This window comes from Aethalodelphis obliquidens, unplaced genomic scaffold, assembly GCF_003676395.1.
Source record: "Aethalodelphis obliquidens isolate GAN/ISIS:26980383/991018 unplaced genomic scaffold, ASM367639v1 scaffold20, whole genome shotgun sequence".
Lineage (NCBI taxonomy): Eukaryota > Metazoa > Chordata > Mammalia > Artiodactyla > Delphinidae > Aethalodelphis > Aethalodelphis obliquidens.
This window is the reverse complement of record NW_020837964.1, coordinates 19,712,527-19,731,828: the sequence shown is the minus strand read 5'-3', so window position 1 is coordinate 19,731,828 and position 19,302 is coordinate 19,712,527. Positions and strand designations below refer to the sequence as shown.

General features: G+C 49.7%; 1 protein-coding gene across 2 annotated transcripts in view; it reads left to right on the top strand.

The window, feature by feature from the left end:
- The window catches only part of BEAN1 (brain expressed associated with NEDD4 1), a 37,559-nt gene that overhangs the window by 5,351 nt on the left and 12,906 nt on the right, over window positions 1–19,302 (top strand). For both annotated transcript variants that reach the window (XM_027119705.1, XM_027119704.1), the window contains exon 2: window positions 3,731–3,837. In XM_027119705.1, the coding sequence (XP_026975506.1) occupies window positions 3,813–3,837 (25 nt within the window). In that variant the 5' untranslated portion in view covers window positions 3,731–3,812. The remainder of the gene's footprint in view (window positions 1–3,730; window positions 3,838–19,302) is intronic.

The window sequence follows — 19,302 nt, the reverse complement described above, 5'->3', positions numbered from 1 at the left end:
TTTTTTTTTTTTTTTTTTTTTTTTTGGTGACCAGTGATTTTTGATGTTACTGTCACAAAAAGATTACCACTCACTGAAGGCTCAGATGATGGTTAGCGTTTTTTAGCAATAAAGTTTTTTTTTCTTTTTTTTTTTTTGGCCACGCCATGCGGCATGGGGGATCTTAGTTCCCAGACCAGGGTTCGAACCTGAGCCCCCTGCATTGGGAACAGGGAGTCTTAACTGGGCCGGCAGGGAAGTCCCAATAAAGTATTTTTAAATTAAGGTATGTACATTGTTTTTTTGAAAAAATGTCTACTGCAAACCTAACAAACTACAGTATAGGGTGAACCTAACTTTGATATGCACCGGGACACCAAAAAAATCGTGTGACTCGCTGTATTGCGGTGGTCTGGAGCCTCGCGACCACCAAACCGCAATATCTCCGAGGTATGCCTGTAATGACATCTACCCGCACTTGCCAAGGAATGTTTTTCTCCATTAAGGAAACCATCAGCTGGGTCCCAGACTAAAGACCCGCCTCCCTCATTTCTGAGACTCCTTTCTGTGTCAACTGTAAAATGGGGATTTGTTTTGAGATCCAATGGGCTGAGCAGGCGCTGCATAGACGTGGCCCATCCCGGAGGCCAGCCCCTGCGCGGCCCTGCCCCGTCTGCCGTGGACTCCGGTGAAGCTCAACCCTCCATTCTGGGTGCCTCCGCCGCGCATGCGCTGACCATCCTGTCCCCGCTGTTACCTGGCCGCCTCCGCCAGGGATACGGCGCCAGTCCACTAACCACAGGCTCATTGATCGAGATCAGAGTGTCGCAGTGGCTACAGAAAGGAGGTATTCCGGGAGCAGGGACGTGAAGCAAAGTGGGAGTGACGTGGACTCGCCGCCCACCATTCAGCCACTTCAGAACCTGGAATACCGCAGCCCGCCGGCCCGCCCTCCGGTTTCCAGCCAGACAATCCAGTCGGAGATGAGTCACAGGCAGGGACACGCCTCGCCTCAGATGCTGGGTGCTGAGTGAGGCGGCCGTGGGGGGGGGAGACGTGACCTGGTGTCAGATCTCTGTGGGGTGGCCCTGCAGTAACCAAGGGGCACGGGGGGGGGGGGTTGACAGATTCCGTCCCTGCATTGCTCTTCCTCCACCTCTTCTCTCTGGGTGACTTCGGGTGGGTTATTATGTCACGGAGCCTATGAGTTTTCTCATTTGCAAAATGAAACTGTTACCCACTTCGGGGCACCTGTTGCAGTAATTTCGGTGATCTTAACTGGCACACGCAGGTGTTTGGTGAACGTGAGCCACCCTGAAAGCCAGCGTGCCCAGAACATCTCCACATACGGAAATGTCTACCTGACCCATGGCCAAACCTGCCGGCCCCTTGCCAGCCTCCTGGCCACCTGGGAACCTAACACGCTGTCCACCAAACACCCAAACTGACCATGGAGAACGATACGTAACGCAAGGGGTTTTGGTGCCCCCTTCCCTGGGAGGTCATCTCTCACCTCCCCACACCCTACAAAACCCCAGCCTTCATCTCAGTGTCACAAGGCCCAGTGGGAGGAAAGAGGGGGTACAGGGGGCCTCTAGGAGAAGCAGGACCTTGGGGACAGCTGCTTGAAGTGTCGGAGCTGGTCAGCACCCTCCATGGCATCAGGTGCCACCAGGATAGCCTTATAGTAAGTGTACATTCAGCGTGCACTTACTAAGCGCCCACACTATGCCACCTCACTAGAGAGGGAAACAGCCCTGGAACTGTGGAGGCTGGCGCGGAAGCCAGCACATTTTCCTCAGGGCACGGGAGGCTGTGGAAGACTTTTCATCAAGTGACATAATCCATTTTGCCTTTAAGAAAGACCTCTCTGGAAGGAGCACAAGAGATGACCTGTCAGCCCACTTACATCCTCCTCCAGACTCACACGCGGCCACAGGGCACACCAGCACACCCGCAGAAATGAACACAGACACGTACACACGTGTATTTTTAGAAAGCACAGATCCCAGGCCCTGAGATGCTCTGTGAGTTTTCTGGTGTGAAATCACAGTTCCCCAAGCAGCCTGCCACGCCGGTTCTACCAGGCCTGGGGAGATCACATCCTACCTTCACTTCCCCCATCTGAACTCTTGACTGGGTTTCTATGGGGACTGGGAGTGGGTGTCAGGCCAGCCTGGGGTTCACACCAGGACAGGCTGAGCTGCAAGAAGCCACCTGAAGAGGGATTCCCAGGTCAGCAGCAGTCACGGCCCCCTCCCTCCCACCCCCCTCAGGCAGCAGAATGAACGTTTTGCAGGCACACACGCCTGCCATGGGCTTTCCGTACACAACCCCCGTCCTCACGGCAGGGTAAGTGTCCTTACCCTGCTTTCCCCAGGAAGACGCTGCACCTCAGAGAGCTGAAGTGCGTTGTCCAAAGTCACACTGCCAGGAAGTGGCAGAGTTGATATCAGCACTCAGGAATCGCACTTCTGAGCTCAGGCTCTCCAAAGATAGGTGTTTGATTTGTTTGTTAAATAGAATAATCAGTTATTAGTGTAGTTTGGCCAATTGGCCCCGTCAAAACAGAGGACCCATTTGGAGAAAAAAAATATATGATAAAAGGGATCCCTGGAGGAGAAAAGGGTGGGACCTCTGGACCCGCCTCTTACAGAAAAGTTCTGTCCACAATGATACCATCCCCAGGATCAGGGAAGCCGAATGTCCCCTGGGACCTAGAGGGGCCAGGCTCTTCTCCCATTGGCTTATGACTGACAGCTTCCCCTGCAAGTACCTGCTCGGCTCCACATCCATCCAAAGGTGCAGTTTGGTTTCTGCACGTGAAGTGACCGCACTGCCTAGAAATAAGAACTGTAACTCCCTAATATTCCCATAGCCTCCTGTCACCTGGGGACATACCAGGAGAGACTGAATCAACTCAGATCTCCAGCAGCATGGGAAGATGGATTACTTTCTGAAAATGTCTCCTCCATTGCAAATGGGTGTTAGAGTGACCTGGCAGTCCTTTGCTGCCCAGACATCCTGACACCTGGGTGTTACTTGGGGGTACAGGGGGAATTGGGGAACAGTTTCATTCTCTAGGTTCTTATTTCTGAATTGGTAATTTAATATATTAGGTGCCTTTTAAGGGAGTGTGCTGGCTGACAGTGTGGGCTTTGGAGTCAAACAGACCTGGGTTCTAGTCCCAGCCTGTAATTAGAAGCTGTGTGACCCTGGAAAGCTTCATAACCTCTCTGAGCCTCAACTGCCTTATTTATAAAATGAGAATGAAAAGAGCAGAGCATGTTTCTCTTAAAACTGTTGTGATGATGATGATGATGATGATGATGATAATAAGGTCTGAGCTAGGCATCTATGAATTCCCTTCCAAAGCCAGCTATGGGACCTTAAACTAGTTCCTCACCCTCTCCAGTTCTCAGTTTCCCCTTCTGTGAAATGAGGACATTGAACTGATCTTTAAGGGTCTTTCCAGCCCTGACAGTTACAAGATTCTCAAGGGTCCACCCAGGAGAGAGATTCCCCCCTTCCACTGACTACTGAGAACCTAGCACACATTTGTGCCACCCCTGCCCAGAACCCCCATATTCTGCAGCCCAGAGCCCTCCAGGCCCCCACTCAGACTAGGCCCATGCTCTCAAAGTCACCATCCTCTCCCCAGAGGTTGACAGCCGAGGGTACAGGAGCGCCCTGCAGGGTCAGTAGGTGCTGTATGGACGCCCCCATCACCTGCCTGTTTGTGTCTCTGCAGGTGAGCGGAGGGTCCTTCCCTGCGAGAAATCACAGCTGTGCACGTGGGCAGGCTGGCTCCGCTGTTCTGCTCCAAGGATTACATGTCCTTCAAACGCCCCTGCCCCTGTAAGTCTCCTCCCCACATCTTCCCATGGACCAGGGCCAGGTGAGGGCAGAGTCAGGACTGCAGAAATTGTCTCTAGGATGTTTGGCCAGAGAGCTCCAGGGGTCTGATCAGGGTGTGATGTGATATGACGGATGGGGGGAGGGCAACACAGAAGACTCCTGACATCTGCAAGAGACATCTCACTTTGCGAATCCCTCTGCATGAGCACTTCCCAAAGTGTGGGTCAGGGGTCCTCCAAGGGATATTAATGGGGTTACTATTTTTTTAATTCCATGGTCAAGTGAGTGTGGGAAACGCTGAGTGAGACGTCAAGTAGATTTTGCTGGACTTTTCAGAGCCTTTAATATGGTGCTGTGTTGTGAGGCTCCACAGGAAAGAGAAAGCCCAGTGATCTTCCCAAATCTAGTTGACCACAAGGAATGTCTCACGGGATGGGTGCTCCACAGAACACACTCCTTGGAGTTCAGTGTCCTAGAAAACCCTTCCTGGAGTAGCCCCGCCATACAGCCCCTCATTTACTAATTCATTTCCATCTAATGAAGCCATAGATGATTTTGCCCGTAACATTCTTCTCATGGCTCCCTGATGCCCACGCGTCTAGACGACGGACACAACCAGGTGTACCCCGGGGCTCAAGGTCGCAGCCCCTAGGGCTCACTCCCCTAGTCGTCATCAGCCCTGCCTTCACCGACTCATGCTGCCACCCTTACCCCAGAGTCACCTTCGCCTCTCCCCCTGGCAGCCACCTGCTTCCTCCCATGATGTCCCCTGAACCCCCTCAAGCCACCATCATTTGCTGCAGTTTGGGAGGACGTGCGTAACCTCCCCATCCCTTCTCCGTGGTGAGGCGGGACTGTGAGTCTGTGTGAGTTCAGGGCCCCACCTTAGCCCCCCTCTACTTGTCATCTCCCTTCGGCCCGCTCACCAGTGTCTGTTCAAATTTGCGCCATTGGTTACGTGTCCCAAATCGTGGGGTTGGGGGCCTCTCTTGCATATAGTCGGAATCCCAACTGTCAATTGTTTGAACATCAAAGGGCTGCTGTAGCCGGGGTGGGGAGAGCTGGCCCCCCGTCTGGGAGCGATCATCCCCAGGTGGGCCGGGGAGGACAAGGTGGCAATGGGTTCACTGTGCAGAGTGGTGTTCAGGGGGCGGGGGAGCCCAGCCTGGCTGCTGGCTGCCGTGGGTACCGAGGAGGGCACAGGTCAAGAGTGATAAGCTTTCTGATAGGTAGGACAAGCTCAATGAATTATTGTTACTGTTGTCACCATGGCTGCTGCTGTGGCATAATCAGGTGGCAAAGCCACAGGGGGAGCAGGTCGGAGCCCAGGGACACCTGCCCCACAGAGGGTCAGGGTGGCTGTGCCCTCGCTCCTGGGAGCAGCCGGCAGTAGAGAAGGCTGGGGCTGCTGAGTGCGGAGGGCTTTCCAGAACCTTCTGGGCTCAAGCCAGGCCCTTCGGAGCCCCGCCCATCTGCACTAATAGGGGCCGACAGCCCAGGACAGGGCTTTGTGCATCCAGCTCCTGAGGACTCCAGGGTACGGTCATGGGTATGCTGGGCTGGTCAGAAGCAGTTCCTGCGTGTCTCTGATTCCCCTCCCCCCTCACCGCCCTGCCGCACACCGACAGGCCCAGCGCCTAGCATGCAGTAGGCACTCAATGTTTGTTGAATAAATAAATGCACAGTCAGACACTGTGGATGAGGTGCTGGAGGGGGAGAAGCTGAAGCTCCTGACTCTGCCACCAGATTCTCTCTGTGGCTTTGGCCAGCCTGTCCTCATCTCTAAAATGAAGGGGACTGAGGCCAGTGGGTTCCAGGAGCTCAGGGCAACTGTGAGGCTCCTTGGAGGGTGAGGAGAGCCCAGGCAGGCAGAACCCAGGAGCCCCACCACCCACTGCTTCAGCCAGAGCAGCTCTGCTAACATCTACAGGTTGGGGTCTATTCAGATTTCAACTGGAGAAGGGTGTCCCAGACAACGGCAAGTTGGGTCCCATGGGGTTGTCCAGGCCCACCCCTTCCTCCATCATCTCTCCCCTTCTCTGCCGGATTCTTCTCCTCATGTTGTCCAATCAGACTCTTTACCTTTTCTCTGCACTTGTTTAAGAAGTGCTCACAGCACCCCTTTCAGCACCCTTAGTCTGCTTCAATCTGGCTCCTCCAACCCCACACCAACACCACATCAGCATCTGTGTCACTAAGTCCATCCCAGAGTTTCCAGTTCTCAGCTGCATCTGACGCTGTTGGTCACATCAGTCTTCTAGGTAACTCCTCCACTGAGGAGTTCCTGACTCTGAGCCCTCAGGTCCTCCTCCAGCCCCTCTGGCTCCCTGGGCTCTGACCATCCATTCCTGGTCTCCTTTGGTGCTGGAGGTGGGTGGATTCTTCCCGCACCTGCCCTGGGATGCTGGGTCCCCCAAGACTCCAATCCTGCTGGCCTTCTCGCCCCAAACACTTCAGACCATTTCATCCTCACTCTGCTCTCAACTGCAGCGTCTAGGCCGGCAGCTTCCCGGCTCTCTCCCAGCCCAGTTCTGCCTGAGCTTCTGATTCCTTCTGCCTTCTGCTGCCTGGCTCCCCTGGGCAGCCCCCGTCTCCACTGCTCAAATACAGCCTGTCCCAGACTGAACTCCCGTCTTCCCCTCCACGCTGGCTGGCTTGATTCTGCTGTCTTGGTTTAGGATACCACCGTCACCACCACCGTCACCACCACCGTCACCACCACCATCACCACCACTCAGTTCTTCAGGCCAGAAATCTGGGAGTGACCGTCAATTCTCCTCCAACACACCCATCATTGCCAACTGCCCAAGGAGACCCCGGGGTTTCCAAACTGGGTCAACAGATCTCCCTTCTGACTCCCCCCCGCCATCCGGGCCCCTCCTCAGACCCCACCTGGAAGTTGCTGCCTCAGTAGATGTTTATGGAACAACCAGACAAATGAGCAAATCGAGGTGAAGCAGATGTCTTATGGGCGGCCTCCTGGGCTCGCAGACCAGAGGCCTTCACGCAGGTTCTGGAAGGGATGCACAAGGGCCCCAGACATCCACATACACCTGACCCGGAGCAATGAGGGATGAAGCCGGAAGTCCAAAGAGGGCCCTGCCGTGGACACACACCCTCTTCTTTTAGCACCTCCTTTCCTGCTCTGTGAATTTAGACACCTACCAGGGAATCCTTGAACCTTCTTAGCTCACAAAATCATCTTGCTCAATACATGCAAAGATGCCAAAGACCATTAAAACCTGGAAAACTTAGGATAGGAATCACAGCTTGTTCCTGTTTAGGTTTCCACACCCCTACACCCAGCCGACTGAGAAGGGCAAAAGGGAAAGTCCCCAGAAGGAAAAACAAGCCCTAGAGTTTCCCAAGCAAGACCCATCTCCTAGGAGTGAGAGTTCAGGAGGTCAGGGAGAGTCAGCAGGGAACGTGGATCCAGGGCAGGGAGGAGTAGGGCGATGGGCAGGCGTCTGCCCAGTACCCACAGATTCAGACACTGGGTGAAGTGGGACCATCCACTGGCCTCTCAGGAGCTGGGCAGCCATGAAGCAGACCAGGCTGGGCCCACTTCTCCCAGGTCCTACCACATCCCCGGCCCCATCTTACCTTCCGAGCATCTCAGCTCATCTCGGCCCCTCGCAGAGACAGCCCCAGCAGACCTCCATGCCCCTCTGCCCAGTCAAGCAGATGAAAAGACTAGGGCAGGGAGAGGCAGCAAGAACAGGGGAGGGGAAGCCCTGAGGGTTCTGGCCACAAGGCTGCAGGAGGGAAGTCTGGTCGTCTCCCTGCAAGTGCAGGCCTGTGAGCCATTTCCAGCCCTAAGCACTGAGTGAGGAGGACCAGCCTGACTCCTCAGAGAGGCTGGAGGCGTGGGAGCCTCCTCCATCTGGCCCCAGCTGGGCAGGGCAGCCCAGGATTCCCCCAGGACCCAGGCTCCAAGAACAGATGCTTCACAACCTCTTCTTCGCCACCAGCACATGGCAGCTCCACAGAGCTCCCTGTGAGGTGGAGGTGGCCTCAACGGACGGATCTGGGGGAGGAGGGGCTTCGGGGCCGCAGGGGAGACTGAGCCTGTAGCCAAGCAGGAAAGAGAGCCACAGAGAAATCAGGTGGGGCTTGTCTCTGCTAAGCTCACAGGCTGCCCACAGGGCTGGAAGGAATCGCAGCCTGCAAAAGTCTCTGGATGGGCTTGACTCTCCCTCAGCGTTGGTGTGATGTGATAGACAGTGCCTGAGTTTGAGTGCAACATGGCACTGACACTAACAGCTGTGTGATCCGGAGCAAGCTACTTAATGTCTAGAAACCTCAATTTGCTCATCTGTAAAATGGAAATAGTCATAATAGCCTTTTGGTTTGATGCCCAGATGTGGTGTACCACAAGGAGCATCTAGCTCAGTGCCAGGCACCGAGAGATGCTCAAGAAACTTGAAAATCTTGTCTTTTGACCACCCTCTCTCTACACAGCTTAATATGACCCAAGTCTTTGGTAACAGAATGCAGGAAATGAGGAGAGATGGGGACTTTGGAGATGAATCCGGGGTTTGGACCGGACACTCCTGTTTTCTGGCTCTGCTCATTGTAACTGTTACCTCTGCAGAGACTTCGCTGTCAACAGAAGTAAGGACTTGAAAGCTAGGAGGGCAAATGATGGGGCACACTCTGCAATTTACCACTTCTCTGCCCAGAGCAGACATTGCTAATCAACTGCAGTGCTCTTTCCCACTGAGCCCGAATGCAACCTCAGACTCCCTCTGAACACAGGCAGGCACTACCCAATAATCATTAGCCTGTGAGATGAAACCTTTGTCCATTCCTTGCTGAGGTCTGATTTTGGAACGGGCAAGGGAATAGAAGGAGTGACTTCGGCTGGCCATGTCTCTCTGAGCCTCAGTTTCCTCATCTGTAAACTGGAAGTTGAAAGGACTGTCCACCTCAAGAGGGCTGCTCTGAGGATCAAATGAGGTACCACAGATAAAGGGCTTACAAGGCCTTACGATCATTTCTTTATGTGGCCTTCTTGCTTCCTAGAAGCGACTCTGCACAGGAGGGGTCAGTGTGGCCATTTCAGGCCTGAGGAAACTGAAGCTCAAGGACGTGAAGAAGCTAGTCTAGGTGACACAGCTGGAAAATGGTGGGGGTCAGGGATACACCCCAGGTGGGTCTTTCCAGGGCTCAATTTTGGATAATCTGCAGCTGGACAAAAAGGGTAGAGTCACGTCTGCTCCTTCACCCCCACCCCTCGAATGGAGAGTCCATTCTGCAACCCCATAAACACCCTGGCTGCCCCTCCTCAGAGTTCTCTGGTCGAGCTCAGCATCTGATAGCTAATCTCAGTTTTAAATGCACAATCATTTTATATTAGAGTCCTTGGCAAGAGGGCATCAACCTCAGCTTGAGTGCTTCATGTAGTACTAATAACAGTAGCAGTATCCCCAGCTTTTGCAGAGCACTCCTTGCTGGCAGAGTTTCTGCACTTCCCCGTCCCCTGGCAGTGGGCTCCCTGGGTGACCTCATCCACCTCATGGTACTGAGCAGCTTCCATACACTGACGGTCCCCAAATTTACATCTCCAGCTCCAGACTCTCCCTGAACTCCAGACTCAGATATACAACTGTCCACCCCATATCTCCACTCGGATGTCCACTCGGGTGTCTACAGCTTATCTCAGATAGAACCTGTCAAAACCTTACATCTTGACTCAAAGACCCCACCCAAGCTGCCCGTCATCTTCCCCATCTCAGGAAATGGCAGCTCAGTCCTTCCATGTGCTCAAGCCCCAAACTTTCTCAGTTTTTACTGCTCTCCTTCTCATCTACCCCCAAACCAATTAATCTGAAAATCCTAACAGTTTCACTTTCAAATCTGACCCCGTCTTGCCACTTCCACCTCTAAGCCCCAGGACCAAAGACATCATCGTCATCACCTGTACCACTGTCCTAACTGGACTAACTGGCCTCTTTGCCCCCCTCTTGTCCCCCTCCGGCCTATTCTGCCACAACCCTGGGAGCGTGGAAAAGGGAAGGATCTAGAGACTGAGTCTTGGGTTGGTTTCTGTATCTAGAAATCTTGCCAAGGAAAGCATGACCCCCAGAGTTGTCACCCACGGCACCCCAAAGTCAAGTACACTGGAGAGGACTGACCTGCAAACAGCGATGTGTAAGGACACTGCCATTTCTCTGCCAAGGGCTACCCTAGATTGGCTACCCATCCTGCACCTGGAACTGTGCCCAGGGTGATTAGGAAAGGCTGGTCTTCCTCTGTGATGTCACCACAGAAGTGTGCAGGCCTGCACACTTCCCAGACAGGAGAGAGAGGCCCCAAGAGAGAAGTCACATGCCCCATGGACCCAGGGGCTACCGACGGAGGAGACAGGTTTCAAAAGCAGGGCTTCCAGGCCCAAGCCCAGGGCACTGGCCACGCTACTCCCTCTGAGAGCTTGATACATTTTCACCTCCTAGAGTTCCTTCTATTTGCTTCTCTCTGCATTTAAAACCGTATCCTCCATTAGCCCCCAAACCATCAGCTTCTAAGGGCTGCTCCCTCTTCCCACCTGACCCCACCCAACCTACGTGTCCATAGGTGACCTCCAGGCCTTGCTCGAGAGAGTCATTCCAGAGCTTTCCTCTGCCCATCCGCCAGGGCCTTCAGCCACTGGATGATGTTTCTCTCCCCTAGGAATGTGGCTAAGGCTGGGGATGTAGTCTAATACAGTAAAAACAGCAAGAGCTGAAAGACGCAGGTTCAAAAAACCATTGGAGCAAATGTATTTAAATCATCCAAGCCTCCGTTTATTCAGCTATGAAATGGGATTATGAGACCCAGTTTCCAGGATGACTGAGAGTTTGGTGAGCACATAGATGCTCAGTAAGAGTTTGTTCTATCTTTCACCTCTGGCTCTTGCATTCCACAACGAGAGCTGCAGAACTCACTCGGTCTTCTCTGCAGGGTCCTCCCAAGCCCGTTCCAAGGGAAGATCACGTGTTCCCTCTCCCTTCCCAGCCAGCCCCAGGCTAGTGTTGAAACACAGCATGGCATGCTTGGCCACCTTCATCTGACAGGCTCTAATCAGGGGCCAGCCAGATGCCAGCCGTTCACCGGATCCCATCACAGGCACACAACGGGACAATGCAAGAAAATGTGTTCTCTCTACCTTGTAGATTGGATGTAAGAGGTCCTTTGCTGACCCTTTAGGACTTACCCTGGGACTCTGCCCCAACTGCCCCACACCAGAGGTGGAGAAACTGAGATGCAGATTGGGGACTGGACCAGGTCACCCAGCGTGTTTGTGGCTGAAACTTTGATGCTCCCAGCCTGACTCCACATAAAGTGCTCCTTCCACATGGAGCCTGCTCCCCTGTTCTCAGTGAAGATGCAGAAAAAGAGCAGCCCTCTTTTGAAAGCGAAACTGTGACAAAAGCCACGTCTTTTTGTTTTTTTAACAATAAAGACATTTATTGTTTCCGCACAGGGAGGGAAGTCCTGAGACGGAACAGCGTTAGGGTTCTCAATTTCAGTGGTCAAGGATGGACATCATTAAGGACCCAGGTTCTTTCCATCTTCTTACACCAACATTTTCTGCATTGCAAGATGATCCCCGTCAGGGACTTCCCTGGTGGTCCAGTGGCTAAAACTCCACGCTCCCAATGCAGGGAATCTGGGTTCAATCCCTGGTCAGGGAACTAGATCCTACATGCAGCAACTAAGAGTTCACATACCACAACTAAAGATCCCGCATGCAGCAACAAAGATCCTGTCTGCCGCAACTAAGACCCAGCACAGCCAAATAAATAAATATTAAAAAAAAAAAAGATGGCCCCATCAAGCCAGGCAGTGACGCAACTTTTCCCAGAAGTCCCCCAGCACACCACCCCCATGTCTTATTGGCCAGAATTTAGTCACATGTCCACCCCTAAGCCAATCATACTGAGGGCATGGTAATACCGAGACTGGCTTACCAAGCCAGTCTTTAAAAGGACAAAGGTTGTTAGAACATAGTCCCCTCTCAGTCTAACGTGGAGGCAGTGGACAGTCAGACTAGCAAACCTTTTCCCTCCAGCCTACTCAGTCCTTCACCTCTGGTCCCCAAGACTCCAGGAGGACCTGTGAAAGTTAGGAGTGAGAACCGAACTGAGGAATTCCTTTTCTGGGGATTCTCTGGGGTTGGTTTTTTGTTTGTTTAGTAAGATACCAGCTCACAAGAGTGAATACTTAAATGTTCAGGAGATTCATGACCCGTTTATTCATTGGTAGCCAGCCTGAAATCCATCATGATGGGAGTATTTACACCATGGAAATTGCCAACCAACACTACAAATCAGGGATTTTTCTTTCTTTTTTTTTTCCTGGAAAGCTGGTTTGCCAGCGCACCACTGTATAAAACATACATGCAGGAAGGGGCACAAATCGTTAGTGTACAACTCAATGAATCTTCACAAACTAAGCACACTCAGATCAAGAAACACATCATAAGCTGCATCCCAGAACATCTACCGTGTGCTCTTCCAGTCACTACCCCATGCCCAGGTCAACTACTGTCTTGACTTCTGTCGCCATAAATTAGTTTTGCCTGTTTTTGACCTTTATACATTTGGAATCATACAGGATGTTCTCTTTTGTTTCTGGCTTCTTTTGATCAACATTCCACTGTGAGATTCAACCACAGTATTATATATAATTGTAAATCACTTATTCTCATCACCGTATAGTATTTCATTGTGTCAATATACCACAAATAACTTATCCCTTCTACTTTAATGGACATCTGAGTAGTCTTCAGTTTGGGGCTATGGATGAATAGTGAACATTCTAGTAGAGTGCTGTCCAACAGAGCTTTCTGCAATAATGAAAATGTTCTGTATCTTCACTGCCCAATATGATAGCCACAACCCATGTGCAGCTATTGAGCCCTTGAAATGCAGCTAGTGCAAATGAGGAGCTGAATTTTTTTAGTTTAAGTATACTTGATTTACAATATTGTATTAGTTTCAGGTGTAGAGCATAGTGATTCAGTATTTTTGCATTATAGGTTATTACCAGATAATAAGTATAATTCCCTGTGTCATACAGTATATCCTCGTTGCTCATCTCTTTTAGGTATAGTAGTTTGTAGCTGTTAATCCCATATCCCTAATTTGTCCCTCTCCCCTTCCTTCTCCCCTTTGATAACCACGTTTGTTTTCTATATCTGTGAGTCTATTTTGCATATACATTCATTTATTTTTTAGATTCTACATATAAGTGATATCATATAGTATTTGTCTTTCTCTGTCTTACTTATTTCACTAAGCATAATATTCTCTAGGTCCATCCACATTGTTACAAATGGCAGTATTTCATTCTTTTTATGGCAGAGTAATATTCCATTGTATATATATACCACATCTTCTTAATCCAATTGTCTGTTGATGGGCACCTTGGGTTGCTTCCATGTCTTGGCTATTATAAAAAGTGCTGCTACGAACACTGGGGTGCATAAATCTTTTTGAATTAGTGTTTTCATTTTTTCCAGATATATACTCAGGAGTGGAATTGCTGGATTATATGGTAGTTCTATTTTCAGTTTTTTAAGGAACATCATACTGTTTTCCATAGTGACTGCACCAACTTACATTCCCAGCAACAGTGTACATGGGTTCCCTTTTCTCCACATCCTCTCCAACATTTGTTATTTGTGGTCCTTTTGATGACAGCCATTCTGACAGGTGTGAGGTGATACCTCATTGTGGTTTTGATTTGCATTTCTGTAATAATTAGTGATGTTGGGCATCTTTTCTTGTGCCTGTTAGCCATCTCTATGTCTTCTTTGGAAAAAACGTCTATTCAAGTCTTCTGCCCATTTTTTGACTGGATTTTTTTTTAATATTGAGCAGTATGAGCTGTTAGTATATTTTGGACTTTAATCCCTTGTTGGTATCATCATTTTCCAATATTTTCTCCCATCCTGTAGGTTGTCTTTTCATTTGTTGATGGTTTCTTTTGCTGTACAAAAGCTTTTAAGTTTAATTAGGTCCCATTTGTTTAATTTGTTTTTATGTCTTTTGCCTTAGGAAACTGATCCAAGGAAATATTGCTCCAAATTATGTCAAAGAGTGTCCTGCCTATGTTCTCTCCTAGAGTTTTATGGTTTCATGTCTTACATTTAGGTCTTTAAACCCTTTTAAAGTTTATTTTTGTAGTATATAGTGTGAGGGAATGTTCTAATCTCATTGTTTTATATGTGGCTGTCCAGTTTTCCCAGCACCACTTGTTAAAGACGCTGTCTCTTCTCCATTGTGTATTCTTGCCCCTTTTGTCATAGATAGATTAACCACAGGTGTGTGGGTTTATTTCCAGGTTCTCTTTTCTGTTCCATTGATCTACGTGTCTGTTTTTGTGCCAATACCATGCTGTTTTTTATTACTGTAACTTTGTAGTATAGTCTGGAATTTGGCAGGGTTATACCTCCAGCTTTGTTTTTTGGTGGTTTTTTGTTTGTTTGTATTTAATTTTATTGGAGTGTAGTTGATTTACAATGTTGTGTTAGTTTCAGGTGTACAGCAAAGTGATTCAATTATATATCTATACATATATTCATTTTTTTTTAGATTCTTTTCTCATATAGGTCACCACAGAGCACTGAATAGAGTTCCCTGTGCTATACAGTAGGTCCTTGTTGGTTATCTATCTTAGATATAGCAGTGTGTGTATCTGCCAGTTTTGTTCTTTTTTCTCAGGACTGCTGTGGCAATTTGGGGTCTTTTATGGCTCCGCATAAGTTTTAGGATTATTTGTTCTAGCTCTGTGAAAAATGTCCTGGGTATTTTGATAGGGATTGCATTAAATCTATAGATTTCTTTGGATAGTATGACATTTTAATAACATTAATTCTTCCAATCTAGGAGCATGGGATATCTTTCTATTTCTCTGAATCACCTTCAATTTTGAGGAACTGAATTTTAATTTAATTTTCATTAATTTAAGTAGCTACATGCGGCTAGTGGCTACCATACTGGACAGCACTGTTCTGGTACGTGACTTTTGGTGAACATACTGATGCCTTTCTGTTGGAGAATTCATTCCGCCCAGGAGTGGAATTTCTGGGTTATGGGACATGCATGTGTTTGGCTTTAACAGATAGAGCTAAACAGTTTTCCAGAGTGGCTGTACCAATCCACACTCCTGACATCAATATATGAGAGCTCTAGTTGCCCTACATCCTCACCAATGCTTGGCGTCGTCTGGATTTTTTCACTTTAGCCATTCGGCTAGACAGTAGGGATATTACCTTGTGGTTTCATTTGAATTTCTCTGGTGATTAAGTACAGTGTATTTAACACCTTGGATATCCTCTTTTGTGAAGTGATTGTTTAAGCCTTTTGCCCACTTTTTCATTGGGTCTTTTTATTACTGATTTCTAGGAGTTCTTTATATATTCTGACTACCAGTCCTGTGTTGGATATATTATTGCAAAAATCTTCTCCCTCTTTGTGGACTGCTTTTTGACTCTTATAATCATGTCTTTGGATTCACAGATGTTCTTAAACTTTTATATATAGACTATCTATTCTTGTATATAATTTGCTTTATGCATATTTAACTTCAAAATTTACAGAAAATAAAACGATATGGAGCACACAGTTAGGGGACACCCTCTTGTACTCCTTAGGAGCAGAGGATTCTACTGCTGCACTTCAAAGAATACATTTCTACAAATGTGAAAGCCAAGGTGGGCACCTTTTAAGTTGGACAGCAGCCTTGTTAAAGGGTTTTTGTCTATTACTGAAATTTCAGGTTTTAGGTTAAATGAAACTTAAAGGACTGCTCGTGAAACAATTTAAACTTTTTTAAAAATCTCTCATTTTTTTCAAGATAAAAAAGTACCTCCAACACTAAAATATTGACAGTGATCCCAATAGCTTAAGTACTGTTATAGTACACATGGCTACTACACATGCACAGTATGTCACCAACACTGTCTAAACAATAAGAATCATAGCACTGGGGCACAGTGGCTCTCCTCATCCTAGCAAGCGAACAGGATGATCAATTACACCTGAGTGACATTAGTGCACTGGCGTATCTACCAAGTGTAAAATCCAGTTATCTAAAACAACATGACTATCAGATTCCCAGAGAGTATGTTATTTCTGAGTTTGTATATTCAGAAACCTGTGGGTTGTTCCTTAAATTCTTTTAAAATAGGAATTACGTTGAGCATTAAAAACACTGAACTAAGTAATGTAACCACCATAGCGGGTGAAGTTCAGTGTCTGGTTTAACAACCGTTTACTATCATTTCAAAATCAATTTCTGCTCAATCCTAGCACAGCCAGCATTTCTCCTGCAGTGACATTTATTTTTAAATGCACAAGAATGAAAGGCCCAGCTATACACCACTGCCTTATTACAAGAGCCATGGGGAAGGCGAGCTGATGAAACACACACAAGAGAGAAACGCGCACAGCATCATCTCTTTGTTCAACACTGGCTTTGATTTAGAGTAGAATGCAAAAAACATATTATAAAAACAGAATGAGGACCTGTTTCTAAGTGTAGTAGGTAACCAAGAACTATACTTCCACTGCAAAAATCTTTATAGGATTCAAGCACTAAAGTGACACTAGTACTGAAACATAGGTAATCAGAAGTAGCAAACGCACTGGTAACGTGAGTCATCATCAAAAGACAGCCCGGGTAAATATCACACAATTCCTGTCAGCTGCTACTAAGACTTGCATTTTTCGAACTGAAAAGGAATACGGTGGGGCTTTTTACTTATTATTTGAAGAAAGGCTGTCTTAGGTCCCCTCATTGAACATGAGGCCTAGGTTCCCAAATCAGTTTTCCTATATCATCACAAGACGTATTATACTCAGTTGACACTGTTTGACATTGAATTGCTATAATCGAGTTAATTTTGGTGAGTGGCAGAATCTATCTCAATAGTGGAATAAATCACTTTCATCTTATATTTATAGAATCTTGAAAGGCCTGTGGGTGGTCACTTATATTTTTCCAGTTATATTTTAATGCAGTGGCTGAAAATCTTCCACTTGGCAATGGAGCACTCTCCTATTAACTCTGATGTGTAAAACAGAGGGAAGGAGAGCTACTATGCATGACGTGAGAGCAGAGAACTCCATGGTGTACCAAGACTTTCCCTCTCAGCACTGGGGCACCTGTGTGGGAACTCTTGCTTTCCACGGTTTGAGAGGTTCATTTTAGTGGATTCATATACATGTTCCTAGTGCCTAGCATGTGTCCAGGCACAGAATAAGCACTTAGTGAGTATTGGTGAGTGGATGGATGGGTGGGTAGATGGACGGATGACTGAATATATGGATGGATGCATGGCTGATCGAGTGGATCCTGAATAGACGCCTAGGGAGATAAATACATTAGGAGGGTGAGTGAATTTATGGAGGACTGATTCATAGGTGGATGACTTCACATTCCAATCCTCGTTTTCACTATAACCTGCCCCACCTGTAATGCCACAAATGGCCAAGTAAAACGTGTCAGGGCCTTGACATACCATTAGCTGACCTCTTCTAGAGCTACGTCCCATTGTAAGAAGAATACTGACCGCCAAGCAGCCTCTTCCTCATCCCCATATCCCAATGTTCAGGGGACATCCCACAGCCTCACCCCAGGAGCACCTCCTCCTTTCCTGAGCTCTGTTGGGACCTTACCCTCTGTACTCCCGCTCAGGCCCCTTCCTCCCTCCCCTGATCTTGCTCTGCTGGTTCATCCTTCGAGACCCAGCCCCTCTGTGTGGATATGTCCCTGACCTGTTCCCAGTACTCTCTCTCCATTACAGTCTCCTGGTAACGAGGTGATATCACCAAGTGGGCTAAGAGGCTGCCCAAAACAGAAGGGGAAGGGACTCAGAAGTGCCCAAGCAAGTGAGCCTGCCCTGCCACGTCCCCTGTCCCAATCCCTGCCGGGAGGCTGAGACCAGCCATTGGTGAGCAGAGGGAAGACGGTGCCTGAATCCTGTTCCCCAGATTCCCTCCAATGACCTCAAGGCCTCACCCTAGTGGTTTCAGCAGTGGAGAAAGAGATGAACTACTGAGGCCAGACTTGCCAGGCAAGTGGACCTATGATAAATGTCTTCAGAATTTTTGGTGACAGGAACCATCAGTCAGATCTCAGTCCTTGGCCCCCCCTTCTCCCTCTAGCCAGCGTCTCCGAAGGTGTGGGCAGGTCTGGAGGCCTAAAGATGCTGGCTCAGCACCTCCACTATCGGTGCCCTTTCTTTGTCAGTGCTCCCAGGTGGCTTCAGCCTGCAAAGAGCACTTGCCTGAACCCACACAGAGTGACTGCACAGCTGCCCACACACTACACTCAGCAAGCAGTCAGTAGTGATGGTCTGCTTCAGCTTCCCTGCCCTGCACGTTCCCCACGTTTCCCAGCCTGCAGCCAGCCCTGACCCCATCCCCCGACGCAAGCCTGGATCTCATTGCCTCGCCCATTGTGTTCACCTGGCTCCCACCTCCTCCCCACCCTTTCAGACCCCTTCACCCACCCTGCAGTTAAAACGGCTCAAGAATAAGCGTCTTTAAGCGTCTTTCAGGCGGAGAGCGACCAGGTCCAGAGTGGGCAGAGGACAAACCCACTTTACAGCGAGTGAGTGATAGAACCAGGAATGGAGCCCCGTTCTCCTGCCTCCACCTCCACCGCACCCAACTCTCTTCCCCTGCTCTGGGCCCTAGTGCGTGGATTATCAGACACACCTGGGTTCAAATCCCAGCTCTGCCACAAAACTAGGTGAGCAAACTTCAGCTCACCAAGACTCAGTGTCCTACAAATGCGGGTGAGGACGGTTCCGCACACAGAGGGGGCAAGCGCCAGACCCGGCCCCACACCCAGGCCGCGGTCATGCAGGGCCTCTGACCCACCTGTGGTTCCCAGTCCCAGCCTGGAGCAGAGGTCTGGAGGCGCGAGAACTGGCTTCTGCCTGGCACAGCCCCGAAGGGGACCTTGGGACCCCATCTACAGAGTGGGGAGAGCACCAGGGTTGTCGCTGAGGCCTGCTCAAAGGACGTCAGCTTGGCAAGGTGGAGGAACTCTCCTCAGGAGCAGCTGCCATCAAAGGCGTTCAGCTGAGCCCGGCTCCACGCTCCAAGTGCGGGCTTGCAGGCTTCCCTCACGCTCCACGCTCCGCCCTCCACCCTCCTCGCTCCACCCCCCACGCTCCACGTTCCACCCTTCACGCTCCACCCTCCACGCTCCCTGCTCCACGCTCCACCCTCCTCGCTCCACCCTCCATGCTCCACGCTCCCTGCTCCACCCTCCACCCTCCACGCTCCACCCTCCACGCTCCACCCTCCACGCTCCTCGCTCCACCCCCCACGCTCCCTGCTCCACCCTCCACGCTCCCTGCTCCACCCTCCACGCGCCACCCTTCACGCTCCCTGCTCCACCCTCCACGCCCCTCGCCCCACCCTCCACGCTCCTCGCTCCACCCTCCACGCTCCACGCTCCTCG